The sequence below is a fragment of the Erythrolamprus reginae genome, chromosome 1 (assembly GCF_031021105.1).
Source record: "Erythrolamprus reginae isolate rEryReg1 chromosome 1, rEryReg1.hap1, whole genome shotgun sequence".
Taxonomy (NCBI): Eukaryota; Metazoa; Chordata; class Lepidosauria; order Squamata; family Dipsadidae; genus Erythrolamprus; species Erythrolamprus reginae.
This window is the reverse complement of record NC_091950.1, coordinates 365,344,862-365,361,588: the sequence shown is the minus strand read 5'-3', so window position 1 is coordinate 365,361,588 and position 16,727 is coordinate 365,344,862. Positions and strand designations below refer to the sequence as shown.

At 42.5% G+C, this 16,727-nt stretch overlaps 2 protein-coding genes across 3 annotated transcripts in view; one reads left to right on the top strand and one right to left on the bottom strand.

The window, feature by feature from the left end:
- Positions 1-207, bottom strand: part of SPATA45 (spermatogenesis associated 45) — a 29,313-nt gene extending 29,106 nt beyond the window's left edge. Inside the window, exon 1 of the mRNA XM_070734443.1 lies at positions 143-207. The gene's annotated coding sequence lies outside the window, so the exon portion shown is untranslated. The remainder of the gene's footprint in view (positions 1-142) is intronic.
- Positions 208-4,347: 4,140 nt separating this feature from the next.
- VASH2 (vasohibin 2) overlaps positions 4,348-16,727 on the top strand; it is a 37,320-nt gene continuing 24,940 nt past the window's right edge. Inside the window, exons 1-3 of one of the 2 annotated variants that reach the window (XM_070734437.1) lie at positions 4,348-4,523; positions 6,406-6,859; positions 15,000-15,130. In XM_070734437.1, the coding sequence (XP_070590538.1) occupies positions 6,584-6,859; positions 15,000-15,130 (407 nt within the window). In that variant the 5' untranslated portion in view covers positions 4,348-4,523; positions 6,406-6,583. Of the gene's footprint in view, positions 4,524-6,405; positions 6,860-14,999; positions 15,131-16,545; positions 16,562-16,727 lie in introns of those variants that run through there. The other variant, XM_070734439.1, reaches the window with a different exon arrangement.

Sequence of the window (16,727 nt, the reverse complement as noted above, 5' to 3'; positions counted from 1 at the left end):
ATCTCTGCTTAACATAAAAGTGGATTTATGGAAAATTGTGAGTGTTTTCAGCCTATTAGTTCAACAGAAGTATGCAATATTTTGTGTACATTTAAGAAGAATTACCGTATGTTAAATGTTCTCATCATGTTCTTTGGCTTACCTGGAAGTAAAGATCTTTTTCACTTTTAGAAGAAGGGTGAAAATGAGTGGTTTACTGCTTTGCTGAGTCCACTGGTCCTGATGTTCTTGTTTTACAAATGAGTAAGCATGGTAATAATAAGTCTTCATTTTCACATGAGGAATAAATGTTGCTTCAAGGCTAACATAGTAAACGTATATCTGTGCCTAATAATTTTTAAGGAAAAGCATAATCAAATCACATTTCTGCCCCAGATATCAGGAAAAAACCTGTCTATCCTCTATTTCAGTGATGGTGAACCTTTTTCCCCTTGGGTGCCGAAAGAGCATGCACACACCCATAGTTCAATACCTGGGGAGGGTGAAAACAGCTTTCCCCACCTCCCCTGAGGCCCTCTGGAGGCCGGTGATGGCCTGTTTCCCAACTTCTGATGAGCCCAGTAGGCTCATGTTTCAATCTCCCCAGGCTTCAAAGGCTTCCCCGGAGCCAGGGGAGGGTAAAAGCGCCCTTCCCACCCCCGCCGGAGGCTCTCTGGAAGCCAAAAACACCCTCCCAGAGCCTCTGTGCGAGCCAAAAATCAGCTGGCAGGCTCACACATGCATGTTGTAGCTGAGGTAGGGCAGTTGCCCAAACTCCTAAATAACTATTCTGTTTAGCAGCCTGCTTTTTATCTTGTTGAATGTTGTATTTAAAGATAACCTTATTTTAGATATTGAACAAATGAATTGTAGGAAGAGTACATTTATACAATTTATTAGAACAGTTCAGTGGTTGTCTGGTGACTAACTAGGTTGCTTGCTTATTTATAACTACATTTATATGATAAGAACTCCAGCCACTCAGCTGGACAGCTTAATATACACAAACAGCAAAATAAAACAAAACTGCAAAGATATAATCATTTGGAGGGAATATCAAGCAACTTTCTCCCCGTCAGCAGAGATGGCCCTCAAAATCATTCTAACCCAAGGCATAGGAAAAACACCATGTTAACACAGTATAACACACTCAAGGCCTAATATTGTTAAAGCTGCTGTGCTGTGCTAAGTAAGAGTTGATGAGCAATACATATGCCGTGCTTTGCCTCATCTAGGTGGTTTCACAGTGCATTTAAAAATCCAGAGCTGATGGAACTGACTGCCTCCAGTAAGATTGTCATGGTCTGCCTGACACTTATGCCAATGACATGGTTCAGTAATTCAGCTCAAGAAGAATTGTAGCAAAGATGTTTGTTGATGAGAAATTGCATGCTGGCGGTTCACACTGGGGACTACATATAGACTGATATGAACATAATTTGTCAGTGTAAATGATTCAGGTGCTACAAAGCAAAATTCTCAAATAAAATGTCAGTACTAACTCCAATCAGTGGATTCCTTGAAGAGACAAGTTATTTTCAACTCTTAGCAACCATAGCTAATTGTTCTTCATAACGTCTGTTCCTAATCTGATTTTCAACCTTGTTATTGTCACAAAGTCCTATCATGCGTGCCCAGTCATCTCTTTTTCCTCTTTCCTTGTGTTTATATAATGTGTTTGAGGTAGAATAATTTGATTCTGGTCATTTTTGCCTCGACTGATAGCTTGGGCTTGATTTGTTTGATGGTCCATTAATTTGGGTTTTTTGACAATCCCCACAATTCACAGAAATTTTCTCCAATGCCAATGTTCAAAAGCATCAATACTCATTAGATTATTTAAATCCCATTGTTATTACTTTATAGGAGTACACTCCCTCACATTTTGTAAATAAGTGTATCTTTTCATGTGACAACACTGAGGAAATGACACTTGGCTACAATGTAAGTTGTAAGTTCAACCTTGGTCCCATCAGACCATAAGACATTTTCCAACATGCCCTTGTCAGACTTGATGTAGACATTTACAAAACGAAGCTGGCCTTGGATGTTCTTCTTTGTTAGAAAAAACTTCGGTCTTGTCATCCTGCCCTGCAGTCCAGATGTATTTCTGTAGCTCCTTTAATGTTGCTGAAGGACCCCTGGTAGACTAGTTTTATTCTTATTTTGTCATCAATTTTTGATGGATATCCAATTCTTCATAATGTCTTGTTGATGACCGTATTCACTGTGTTCAAGAGTACTGTATATACCAGGGGTCCCCAAACTTGGCAACTTGAAGACTTGTGGACTTCAACTCCCAGAATTCTCCAGCCAGCTCTGCTGGCTGGAGAATTCTGGGAGTTGAAGTCCACAAGTCTTCAAGTTGCCAAGTTTGAAGTCCTCTGGTATATACAATGCCTTGGAATTTTTGTTCGTACTTTTTTCCTCACTGATACCTTCCAACAATGAGATTGCTTTGATGCTTTCTAAGATCATGCCTTCAATGCCCTTTGCAAACTATAGCTTTTGCTGTAAGAGGCAACTGAATAAATGTCAGAAAAATCCTACTAAAATAGCTGAACTTTATTTGAGCTTGATCAGAGTCACTTTAACTGGTGGCAGGTGAATACTGCTACTATTTAACATAAGTTTGAATGTGATTGGTTAATTCTGAACAGAGATATATCCCTACCTATAAGAGAGTGTGCACACATACATGCAGTCATACGCTAGGTGTTGTTTTTTTACCACCACCGCCCATTTAAATATTTTGGTTTGTTTTTAAGTTGAATTGCACAGCTTGTTATATTAAAGGTGGGGAAAAAATCAGAAGTATTTTTTCTTGCATAGATTCTTTTACATCTCAGAGCCCTGACATTTTAACACGGGTGTTTAGATTTTTTATATCCACTGTGTATGTATGTATCACATTTAGAAATCACTCATCTCACTCACAGAGCTATTCTGGGCAGTGTACAAGACTTCTATGTTTCTATGTTTCTATTAAAACATACACGCTATATATAAATGCTATAATAGGCCATTTTTAATGTTGTAAATCGCCCCCAGTCTTCGGAGGGGCAGCATATAAATCTAATTAATAATAATAATAAACAATTTGAAACAAGAATAGAATAATTAAAATTAAATAGGAAAAACTTTCAAGGTCCTAACCAGGCCCATGAGTGCCTGCTCCTTTGTGGCTCTCAAGGGAGTCTGGCTCACTCTACAAGGTCCAGGGGGAAAGCATTTTGAAATTCCCTGATATTTCCCTGACATTTCCCTGTAATTTGCGATCTAGTTAAGGCGTGGTCGTAGATGTTGTCATACCAAATGGCTAAGCCGTGGAGAAATATCGGTAGCCGAGGAAGCAAGTTGCCAGTGTTATGCTTTTTGCTTGACTCTGCCAGGCAGTGCGATCCATTGTTGTTTTTTACATGACTTCCCCCTGACTTTTAAACATTTTAATAGTTTTGTTTTCCCCCTGATTTATTCTATTTTTTTCACAAATTCCTTGATAATTCTGATATTTCCTGAATTGCCGATTTCCCTGATAAATCCTGATTTCCCTGTTTTTTCTGGACCCCCTGCTCTATATATACTGGAGGATTCAGATGAATTATTTGTGTATACGTGTGTGAAAAATATACAGTGGTACTTCTACTTATAAACTTAATTCATTCCATGACCAGGTTCTTAAGTAGAAAAGTTTGTAAGAAGAAGCAATTTTTCCCATAGGAATCAAAGTAAAAGCGAATAATGTGTGGAGGCCCTGTTTCCTTCCAGGAGATTCATAGAGAAGCCCCATGGAGGTTTCTCCCCGCCTTTTGCAGCCCTGTTTCCTCCCAGGAGATTCCTAAATAGGCCCCATGGAGGCTTCTCCCCTTTTCGGGCCCTGTTTCCTCCCAGGATCTTCCTAGAGAGGCCCCACTGAGGCTTCTCCCTGCCTTTTCCAGTTACAGTTTCAGAGGTTCGGGTTTGTAAGTGGAAAATGGTTCTTAAGGAGAGGCAAAAAAATCTTGAACACCCAGTTCCTATCTAGAAAAGTTCATAAGTAGAGGCGTTCTTAGGTGGAGGTACCACTGTATATGTATTCTACATATTCAATTATTCGAAAAATAATAAAGTGGGATATAAATAATCAAATCGTTTACTTAACTATTAATGTACCTCGTGGGGTGAAATGTCACCTATAAATTCTGACTTCCCGAGGAGAGCCCCCCCCCCTTCGATGTATCGACGCGACTGAGGGGTTTGAGATGCTTAACCGATTAGATTTCCCGGGCTGGCCTTGCTAGCCTGCCGAGCTCCCGACCAATCAGAAGTGTGCAACGCCTCTATGAGATGCTTCCCGACTCTCTTAAGTCCACCTCTCTTTGTTGCGGCGCCCAATGGGAGCGCTCCGAATGTCGGCAGCTGCCGGGTAACATGGTTACATGTCAGAGAGTAACACTTGATCATGGAACATGGACTAAGGCGAAGGCGTCCGAGTCAGCTGCAGGAGCAGCATCAGCCGCAGCCGCCTGGAGAGGCTCCGGTGCAATGAATCCTCTGGCGACCGGGTAAGACTCGCGGCGGCGCAGCGGGAAGGGGCGAATGGGTGGGGTCCTCCTACCGAGCGAGCGATGGAAGGTGGTGGTGGGGAGCCCTCTCCTTGAGGAAAAGGCTTGCCCCCCCCCGAAAAAAACCCACCCCGCCTGCCTTTGGCTTCGTTTCACACACGCGAACTCCAACCATCCCGCCTGGAGGAGGTTTGCCAAAAACGAGGTGGAGGCGAACCGTGCGTGCCTTTTTCCTTCACGAGCAGCCCGACCCCCGGTTGCTGCGCGCCGCGGAGCTTTCCAGTCGCCGAACAATGAGCGTCAAGGGGGGTGGGGGGTGAACGTGGGAATGCGCACGGAGAGGTGCTGGAATCTCCCCTCAGGAGATGTTCTTTGTGCGCGCGCGGATGCGTGTGTGTGTGTTTGTTTCCCCTTTGTGGGTCTCTCCCCCCACCCCAACCAAAAGCCCGAGCCGGGATTTGGCGCCAACCGTCTCTCGGTTGCAGAGTCTCGTTGAAATCGAGTGTGTGGGTGGGTCCAAAATTGAGGCGTTGTGGTAGCCCGCAACGGCGAGGCGTCCCGTTCCTTTTTTAGTGTGTGAGACATTTCTCAGACTGAAAGAAAGGCTTTTTTTTTTTGGGCTGGCTGGGTGGCTGTCGCCCCCTGCCTGAGGATTGCTGTAGCAGAGAGAGCTCTTCTACGGTGTCCTTTTGTTTAAAACAAATGGAATATAGAGTCAAATCTATTCTTTTTCTATTCTGTCGTTGGCTATATTCCAGCTGATAATAAGGATACCCCGGTGGCTGGGTTCACACACCGCCCGCTTAATCGGGTCAGGGACCTCCGCTGCATGTTCACACAGCATGCAGCACCCCGAGCTTAGTTGCCATTAACCTTGCTTTGGGAATTGGGGGTGGGAGGGGGAGGCTTGCCTTGTTTTGTTTTCCTCGCTTGGTTAGTAGAGGATTCTGGGTTTGTGAGGGGTTTTGAGAATTTTGATGAACAAAAATAATGCTAAATGAAGGAATGTCACTGTCTCTGCAAAGTCTCTGAAAAAGAGATTGTTTTCTCTAACCCTGTCTTCTCCAACCTGATAGAATAGAATAAAATAGAATACAATAGAATAGAATTCTTTACTGCCCAAGTGTGATTGGACACACAAGGAATTTGTCTTGGTGCCCATGCTCTCAGTGTACATAAAAGAAAAGATACATTTGTCAAGAATCATGTGGTACAACAGTTTATGATTGTCATAGGGGTCAAATAAGCAATGAAGAAACAATATTAATAAAAATCTTAGGAAACAAGCAACAAGTTACAGTCATACAGTCCTAAGTGGGAGGAAAAGCATGATGAGAAAAAACTAGTAGAAATACAGTAATCCCTCGCTACTTCACGGTTCATCTTTCACAGATTTGCTACTTCACGGGGTTTCAAAGGGGGCTTAAATCCATTAAATTTTTAAAATCCATTAAAAATTCATAAAATTTTTCTACAGTACTACCGTACTCTATTAAAGAAACTGGTAGGATATCACATGTGGTTCCAGCTGAGAAACATTATGGAATGACTGTTTCATGCAAAGGGTGGGTTTTAAAAGTCCAAATACTCGTTAAATACATTAAAAAATATCTTTCCTCTACTTAACGGAAATTCGTTTTTTACGGAACGCATCCCCAGCGAAAAACGAGGGATCACTGTAGAAGTGCAGACTTAGATGATGCTCCCCATCTGTCTTCGATTGCAGTGCTCATCATCCCCAGCCACCCTGGATTTGTACCACTACGCTGGGGATAATAGAAGTTGTAGCTTGATGTGGCTGGAAGGCACTTGGTGGGAAGGTTGAGCTTGGCTGCTTAATGCTGCTGATATACCATGTTCTCCCCTCCTTGTGTCTTTGTAGATTCTGCTTCTGTAAGGAACAAGCCCTCCACCACCCGCTCGGTGGCTGCTAGCAAGCGATTTCATGTCAGCCTCGTTCACTTGGCGGGAGCAGGGGGCAGAATGGAGCAGGCTTGCTTGACGGGACACTGACCAGGGTCTGTCTTCTTGTTGGACTGCTGGTTCCTTGAGAGCTCACGATGACTGGCTCTGGCTCCAAAGCTTCCCACAATTCCCACTCCAAGGGAGACAAAGGGGGCCGTTCCAGAAGCTCCCACACTCGGACGCTCAGTACTGCCAACAACGGAGGCTCGGAAGAGGAGGACAGAGATGGAGGAGCGGTATTCCTTGTCAACAAAAGTGGCTTTCCAATTGATGGGCACACCTGGGAGAGAATGTGGGGGCATGTGGCGAAGGTCCACCCTTCGGGCAAAGAGATGGTGGAAGCTATAAGGAGTGCTACTTTGCTTTCAAAAGTAAGTTATGGCTCCCTCTACCCCAGAGTTCTTGTTTTCTACTTAGCCGTCTGACCAGGATGCGTGAAAATTTCTTTGCTTGTTTATGTGTAGTTGTTTATGTAGCTATTTCTACTTTTCTACTATTTCTGCTTTCCACAGTGGGTGGAATAGGTGTTATTGCAAGAACTTATCTGTCCTTTTTGCAATGAAACAAATAACGGTGTACATTTGGAATTTTATTAGAAACATAGAAACATAGAAAATTGACGGCGGGAAAAGACCTCATGGTCCATCTAGTCTGCCCTTATGCTATTTCCTATATTTTATCTTAGAATGGATATATGTTTATCTCAGGCATGTTTACATTCAGTTACTGTGGATTTACCAACCATGTCTGCTGGACGTTTGTTCCAAGCATCTACTACTCTTTCAGTAAAATAATATTTTCTCACGTTGCTTCTGATCTTTCCCCCAACTAACCTCAGATTGTGCCCCCTTGTTCTTGTGTTCACTTTCCTATTAAAAACACTTCCCTCCATTAACAACTGATTAACTTTGGTGAAATTTGGAAAAAGCCAGGAATAGTCACACCTGGTTGGCATTTGAATAGGATACCACTGGGAAAGAAGATGTTGAAGTCAAAAATTATCCCGGAAGATAATTTGGGGGGGGGGGGATACTGCTACTGCAAAATTATATAGAAGTATATGTGGAGTTTATCAGTAGTGAGCTCAACCTGGCTGGGAGGAGGGAGCTATCTATAGCAATGGAACTAAATAGAAATAAAAAGGTGTCTAATAACTACTAAAATCTTGTTCTGGATTCTGAGAGTGACATGTTTCATATTTTTCTGTTCAGCCTCAAATAGCCTGAAAAATAATTGAGACCTACTCATTCAAGATTCAGAATCCTTTTATTTGCAGAGGGCTAATTGTCTCTCAGCCTTAGCTGTACTTGCTTTCACGAACCCTCGAGACACGTATGAATGTGGTCCAACAGCTGCTCATTCTTTTCCCTGGAGGAAATATTTGTAGTTGCAACCAAAAGTGCCATCAGTTAATTGTCACCTGGGCATTTCTATACCAAGGGTTTATTTTGAGCAACTATTTGCTTTCCTCACACTTGAAAATGTGCAGTCTAGTGTCTTATCGCCAGAAACATTTGTGAAAGTTTGCAGCTCTGTGATAAGGAAGATGGGGAGAAATTGCAAGTGGCACAGCAGTTGAATTTGGCAGGAAAAACACCACTTTGCTGAGAGGTGGTTTTAGTAGGATGGATTTAGAAGCTTGCACTAACCTACAAATAGTTGGTTTTCATACTCCCTTTCCTCGCTCTGAACATCTGCATTACTCACCCATCACACCAGTTGCATGTCACAGCAGATTAACTTAGTCTAGACCAGGGATGAACAATTTTGGCACTTTAGAATTGGCTGAAGTACAGTTCGCCATTGTTGCCATTGGATATGTGGACAAGATTAATGGAAAATTGGCTTAGCAGTATCTAGCAGGGAACAGGATGCTCACCTCTATTCCTGTGGGATCTTCAAAGTCCTATATGTCATCAAGTTGCTTTCAAATAGAGTTTCTCCATGACTATCTTTAACCTGAGGTCTTTTGACGTCTTCATTCTCTAGGACAGTGTGATGGCAAACTTTTTTTCCCTCAGGTGCCAAAAGTGGGTGCGCACACATTATTTCACCTCCGCGAGTTCCCACACCCATAATTCAATGCCTGGGGAGGGTGGAAATTGCCTTTCCTGCCCCCTGGAGGACCTCTGGAGGCCAAAAACAGCCTATTTCCCAACTTTTGGTGGGCCTGGTAGGCCCGTTTTCAGCCCCCCAGGCTCCAGAGGCTTCCCAGGGGCCTGGGGAGGGCAAAAATGCTCTCCCCCATCCCCCCAGGGCCTGCAGAAGCCTAAAACACCCTCCCAGAGCCCCTGTGCAAGCCAAAAATCTGAGCTAGGGCAACGGCTTGCGTGTCGACAGATATGGCTCCACATTCCATTTGTGGTACCCGTGCCATAGGTTTGCCATCACTGCTTAGGACATTTTTTCCTTGGGTGCCAAAAGTGTATGTGTGCATGCGCTATTGCGCATGCGAGAGTACCCACACCCATAATTCAATGCCTGATGTGTATGTGTGTGTGTGAAAATGGCCTCCCCAGCCCCCACCCGGAGGCCCTCTGGAAGCCAAAAATGGCCTGTTTCCTAACTTCTGGTAGGCCTGTTTTTCACCCTTCCCAGGCTCCAGAGGCTTTACTGGAGCCTGGGGAGGATGAAAAACTCTCCTCCGACCCCCAGAGGGCTTTCAGAAGCTGGAAACGCCCTCCTGGAGCCTCCACATGAGCTGAAAATCAGCTGGCCGATGCGTACATACACGTTGAAGCTGAACTAGGGCAATGGCTCTGTGTGCCACATGTGGCATGTGTACCACAGGTTCACCATCACTGCTCTAGGATGAAGTAGAGTCCTACTGACTCTGTGTTAGGGCCAGAAAAAGTGTGGCAGAGTGACAAATGGCAGAGTTATGGTGCCAGCCCTTCCCCTCTTCTATATGTCTTATGATGTCACCCATCTCCTAAGTGGTGGAGATTATGACATGACACCATTTTCATCATTCTGGCAAAAGCAGTGAGAGCCCCTGGATGCTGCTGTGGTTGAACCTACTCTTTCCAATCCAAGTCGGCACCTGATTACTATGCTGTCCCAGCTGTGAATGGCAAAACACGTACCACAATACAGTGTCTCTGGTATTTATTTATTTATTTATTTAATTTAATTTTATTTTATTTATATTATTTTATTTATTTTATTTATTGATTGATTGATTGATTGGATTTGTATGCCGCCCCTCTCCGTAGACTCGGGGCGGCTAACAACAGTAACATAAAACAGCATGTAAATCCAATACTAAAACAACTAAAAAATCCTTATTGTAAAACCAAACATCCATACATACAAACATACCATACATGAATTGTAAAGGCCTAGGGGGAAAGAATATCTCAGTTCCCCCATGCCTGACGGCAGAGGTGGGTTTTAAGGAGCTTACGAAAGGCAAGGAGGGTGGGGGCAATTCTAATCTTTGGGGGGAGTTGGTTCCAGAGGGCTGGGGCCGCCACAGAGAAGGCTTTTCCCCTGGGTCCCGCCAAACGACAGGTATATGTCACCTGAAAGAAATAGTCAATATTGACATTTTCTAATTAGAGTATTATGGGGCAAGGTTCCTGTGGCTAGGTTTCCCTTTGGCTAGGAGAGGATAAGAATCTGGTCTGAAATAAGTGAAAGCTACCCAAGCAGGTGCTGCCTTTACGTGTCATCTCCTTTTATTTGCCATCGTAATTCTGCACCACATGACTTGTGACTGGAGAGCTCTGATGATTGATAAAACAGCTGGCAATCAAAGGATGGAAACCCTTGCAATGGATACTCTTCAGAGACAGCAGCCTTTCCAGCCACCCGTCCTGCCTGCAAGCCCAAATGCTGAAGAAGAGTCTTGGGTGGGGTTCTTCTTTCTTTCCTTTTGTGTCTTAGCCGCTGTAGGCAAGGGAGGCATTGCTAGGAACATCCTGCTGGATTTGTTTTCCTCCTGCAGCATTGCTCTGGAGATGGGGATCAGACTTGAGAAAATTTTGCTGTGTTATAGGAAGCATATACAGCAGGGGTCCTCAAACTTGGCAGCGTTAAGACTTGTGGACTTCAACTCCCAGAATTCTCCAGCCAGCAGAGCAGGCTGGAGAATTCTGGGAGTTGAAGTCCACAAGTCTTAACGTTGCCAAGTTTAAAGACCTCTGATATACAGTATTAATACCAATGGAGAAACTAGCAAGGCCAAATCAGGATCTTGATATTTTGAAAATTCATTTGTCAGTGCAATACTTTTCTCTGCTTTACTAATACCCTGTTTCCCCGAAAATAAGTCACCCCCAAAAGTAAGACATAGGAGAGGTTTCGTTTCGCAGCATTCCCGAACAGAACATATATAACACTGCTGTCCATAAATTGCATCCCAAAACGCTGCATCAATGAGATTTAAAACACATCCAACACGGTAGTAGTACATAAAGGTACGGTAGTAGTAAAAAATTCTTGATAGGATTCACACTTTGTCTGGTTATGCTGGTTTGTGATGACAACTACTGTACAGTTTATAATAAATGTTAATTTGTTTTGTTCAGCAATAAGTATGAATTCTTCTTCATTGAAAAAAAATAAGACATCCCCTGAAAATAAGACATAGCACATCTTTGGGAGCAAAAATTAATACAAGACGCTGTCTTATTTTCAGGGAAACAGGGTAGGAGCAGATGAAAGGGAAAATGGGGGACTGGTTTATGGATGGCATGTCATCCTTTTAACAAAGTTCCTATTGTAAGCACCAAGCACAAGAACTGTAATGAAGAAACACAGAAACAGAATGATGTTGCAGCACAAGACTGCTAATTTTCTAGTTGCAATACATCTGCTACATGGAGAGCTCAGACAAGACAAAGGCATCTTTGTGAGGCAGTGGATATGACAATAAGGCCTCACAATATGGTTGCATGACAGTTGGTGGGCTTGTTCATAAAATGATTGTCATGATGGGCTCAGCCAGTTTCCCAATACCAATTTAAAGTAAGGCAAACTGGTGGGATTGGTTCTTAGTCCTTTTTTCAGCTTCTCGGGATACTCTACCATGTCAGTTTAGCTTGTTTTCTTTCATGGGAACAGACCACAGCACTACACCTTTGGGTTCCAGAGATACTCTTGAAAATGAGGATAATGAGTCCCGTTTCGGAATGAGTGGCATATCAATACAATACATTACAACATTAAGTGTTGTACCACATGCTTCTTGACAAATGTATCTTTTCTTTTATGTATGCTGAGAGCATCTGCACCAAGACAAATTCCTTGTGTATCCAATCACACTTGGCCAATAAAGAATTCTATTCTATTCTATTCTATTCTATATTATATTATACTATTCTGTACTATTCTATTCTATGCAATGCAATGCAATACATACAATGCAAAACAATACAATACAATACAATATGTAGTAAATAAATAAGACAGGATAGTTCACATTATTTAATTAAGATCTTCTAAACCCAATTAAAGTAGGGATTCTGGGGAGAGATTCAATGGCATCAGTAATTCACTTCAGTATCAGCTCTTTAATGCTAATAGATGTGATGGTGAACCTATGGCACAAGTGTCAGAAGTGGCACTCAGAGCCATCTCTGCCGGCACACCAGCCATCACCAGCTGGTCTTTTGGGTTTCGGTGCTCAAATACGTGCCGGCCAGCTGTTCTTCACCTGTGTGGGAGTGCTGGAATCCAGAAGAGCAGCTCCCTGGTGTGCATGCGTATGCCAGGAAACTAAGCTTCCAGTTTCCGGCACATCACCTGGTCTTCATGTGCACATGTGTGCCAGATCCTGGAAGACCAGGTGACTGGTGAACCTGCTAGAAACAGTAAGCTGAGCTTCCCAGTGCATGCATGTGCACTGGTGAGCTACTCTTTTGGTTTCTGGGGCTCCCCCGCGTGCGCACTCCCGTTTCGGTACTTGGTGCCGAAAAGGTTCGCCAACCCTGGCTTACAGCAGTAACACTTATATACTGCTTCACAGTATTTTACAACCCTCTCTAAACTGTTTAGGAGTCAATATATATTGCTCCCAACAATTTCGGTCCTCATGAGCCGGGGTGGTGCAGCAGGTAGAGTGCTGTAGTACTGGCCACTGAAGCTGATTGTAGATCTGTAGGTCAGCAGTTCAAATCTCATTACCGGCTCAAGGTTGACCCAGCCTTCCATCCTGGGTAAAATGAGGACCTGGACTGGGCCAATATGCTGGTTCTGTTAAAAAGTGATATTGCTAACATGTTGTAAGCCACCCTGAGTTTAAGGAGAAGGGCGGCATAAAAATCGAATACATAAATAAATAAATTTTATTGACCCTGGAAGGATGGAAAGCTGAGTCAACCTTGAGTTGGTAACTTGTTCTAAGTTAGTGAAGACCGTCTGCTTTTGTTCTATTTATCTGATACTTCATTTTTAAATGTATGAAGGTGCATCTGGGTGATTTTTGGTGATTTTAGATTTTTGGCAGACCCTCCCTCCCCCTCCTGTGATATAGTTGGGATCTACAAAAAGGGGCACGAGGGGAATCATAGAGTCATAGATAGGGCAGAAATGATCCACTCTTGAATTAAAAGATTAAGGGAAAATGCTGGTCTATTTATAAACCATGCTTTTGGAGTAATAACTGGCAGCCAATAGGTGGATTTACGTCATTTACCAGCAAGTTTTATTAGTATAAACCAGACTCTGGATATTTGCATTTCTTGCCCCACCTGACAAGGTACTTGTATCACTGTGATGAATGTAATAAATCCTTCTCAACCTGATAATGTCTTAGCATATTTATATCATTTCCATCACCCCCAGCCAATATGGTCATTGGTGGCCATGTACCTAGGAAAGATGAAAATTGTACTATAATATATCTGAAAGATCATGGCATGCATGACAATGAGAACTTTTACATTGAATAGAAAAAATGCTTGCTTCATAGTTACACTGATTATCGCTGAATGTCTAGAGTTTGAAGATGAGAAATAGGAGCAGGAAAGCCCTCCTGAAATTCCCCGAACAAAGCCTTGTGTAGTGGGAGAACAGGGTTGGGATAACGAGGCATAGATGGATAATGCATCCAGGCATCTGAAACACACTGTAAATATTTGAGGGTTATCATCACATTTAAAGGAATAGGCTTGCTGCAGACAGATAAAACTATTATGCTTTGTGTACTTATATCAGTAGATGAATCTGCACATATACAGTCTTTATTATGTTTTCCAGGTACAACAATTGTTTCTAAGTTGCTCTTTACAGACCTACTCTTCATTCTTTCTTAATATTTCCATGCCACAGAAATTGGACAGTTTGCTTCTGCTTTAGCTGCTCAGCGCAGTACTTGTTAATAGACAATGTCCCTTTGTTTCTGTTCACTTGTCAATTGCTAGCATGGAATTGTGACATATGAATCTCAGATGGCCCTTCTTTCTCCAGTTGCATGAACAGCTGTATGAATATTCTGTTTGGAGGAGCGAGGATGTTGAGAGAAGGCAAATGGTGGATTATACCTTAATTTAGCAAAGTTGGCTTGAAACATTTGTGGTTAGCTCTGGCCCTGCTCCTGCCCCAAGGACTGTGGAGGTGGGGGAGACATCCACATGCTGCAGGCCTGTTTTGCCCCCACCCCCCGGTGGAATCTGCTGATGAAGGCTCCTCTGACCAAGAAGACATGAGTGACAGGGAGGAGGAGAGTGGGGCAGACAGCTCAGAAGGAGATCACTTATCTAGCTCCTCCTTGGATTCAGAACAAGAGTTAATGATACAGCCACACATGCGGAGAGCAATGCATAGGCAACAACAACTGAGAGATTATTATCAAAGAAAATGAGGCCACCTGTGGTTGGGTGGGGCTGTGGTAAATAGCAGCCTGTGGGTTTGGCCATTTTGGAGGATTATCTGATCATTGTGTTTCGTGAATGCTTTACTGACTTTGACTTTTTGTGTGCTGATTTTTCCCTGCTTTGAAACTAAACCGGAACAAAGTGTGTTTCACTTTGTGAAAGAAGAAGGACTGTGAATTGCCTCACAGCTGCAAGATAAGTATCACAGAACTGATAAGGGACTTGTACAAATTACCAGTTTGTTTGCAGATGAGTGCTCTTTGCTATACCAAAAGAGGGCTTGGTTTAAGTGAATTTTCATTATAAAGAACATTGTTTTGAATTTTCAAACGTGTGTGTGTCTGAAATTTGTACCTGTGAATTTTTGGGAGGATTCTACCAGAGAGCTCGACAGAACAGAAACTAGTGGAGAACCTGCAATCTTAGGTTTGTCTTCAATAAGACAAACCTTTGCAAGTTAGGTCTTCTTTCAGACAATGAATGCTCCGGTTACATATTGCAGACCTACTTGGGAATAAATCCCGTTTTGCTTAGTGGGTCTTAAACTGATAAAATACATGGACAGGATTTGCATTAGTAGAGTTTTTTCAAAATGCAGTCCCGCTCTTCTTCTCTGGGAAGTTAAAACAGTTTTGGCTGTCTACCTCAAATACTGACCTCTCCCAACTTGTCTCTGTCTCATTTTATGCAGCCTTCTATGCCATCGGTGCCAAATTACAAGGCTTCCATGATGATCCCAGACTGGCTTCAGGCAATACAGAATTACATGAAGATGCTGCAGTATCCTTTATTTTTTATTCTTTTTTTTAAAAAGCTTCTTTTGTTAAGCTTATTTGTTGAGGAAAATGGAAGGGAATGGATACTTTAGTAGAGAACCAAGATGGCCTGAGGAACAATAAGGAATGAAAAGTGCTGTTGCTGTATTTTCCAGCATTTATGTAGCTTTGTGAGATTACTTACGCGTGAGGTATTGTCCATGGCCTTTGGAATGTCATATGTAGGAGATTGTAATTGATACAAGAGATTGAACAGCTATCAAACTTTTTTGTGTGATCATGAGTGTCTAACCTTCGGCAGGAAATATCTACCTGTGATGAACCCAACCCTTCCTTCAGGAACTAGATAGCACTAATGCCAAGGACTCAATGCTGTAATATAAGTTACCTTATTGCAAACAAGAAAGAATTTGTGTCTATGAAGATAATCTGACTACTACAGAACATGCAAGTGAAGTCTTTGTGTGTGTGTGTGTGTGTGTGTGTGTGTGTATGTATAATATAAAGGTCTTTAATTTGAAGCTTTGTTCTTCTGTCCTATTCAGTCAATGGATTGTAGTCATGGTTTTCCCACACCTGAGATTAGAATGCTCCTGCTCTCTATCTGGTTTAAACAGGACTGGTTCCAATCTGATTAGTGTCAACCCTGACAGACTCATTGGGATAACAATGCAGTGGCATCTAGGGCAATAGAGACGAGGTGGCACAGTGGGTAGAGCGCAGTACTGCAGGCCACTAAAGCTGACTGCTAGATCTGCAGGTCACCGGCTCAAGGTTGACTCAGCCTTCCATCCTTCCAAGGTGAGTAAAATGAGGACCCGGATTATGGGGGCAATATGCTGGCTCTGTTAAAAAAAGTGCTATTGCCAACATGTTGTAAGACACCCTGAGTCTAAGGAGAAGGGTGGCATAAATATATATATATATACCGTGGGAGCAGAAATAGGTGATATGCATTCTTATATTATGAGATGTGATTGGTGACCTAAAAAAAAAAAAGGATTGGACCAATTCATGAAAGCCATGGGGATCAATGGCTATTGGCCTTGATACTAGTGTTTTTGTCTCTGAAGGTCATATGCCTGGAGATTTCCTTGGGCAATTGATTGGCCATTGCAAAAACAGGCTGCTGGACTGGATGGGCCAGGCGTACAATCAGCACGATACTGCTTATATTATGTTTACTCCTCTGTTACAGTAACAATACTTGCAGAAAAGGTTTCAGAATAATGATTAATTACAAACTAAATATAAGTCAGCAACATGATTTGGCTAAGGCAAAGGCAATTTTAGGCTGCATAAATACTAGTTTCCAAATCACAAAATGTAATTATTCTGCTCAATTTACTTTCATCAGAATCCTGATAAAATACTACTCAAATTCTCAACACCATAATTTAAGGAGGATTCTAAGAAATCTGAAAGGGCAGCAAAGATCTGTTGGAATGTATGTTGATATAGAAAAAGGTCTAGACCTGTTTGTTCTCTTGCGGAATGCTGGACACAAATTGGATTTAAGTTATAGGAAGATAGATTATGAATATTACAAAAATATTTTTTTGAACAGGTCAAACCACAATCCAATTGACTCAGATTGCAGGTTCTCCTTAATTAGATATAATCAAGTGGAGACTAGGCAGCCA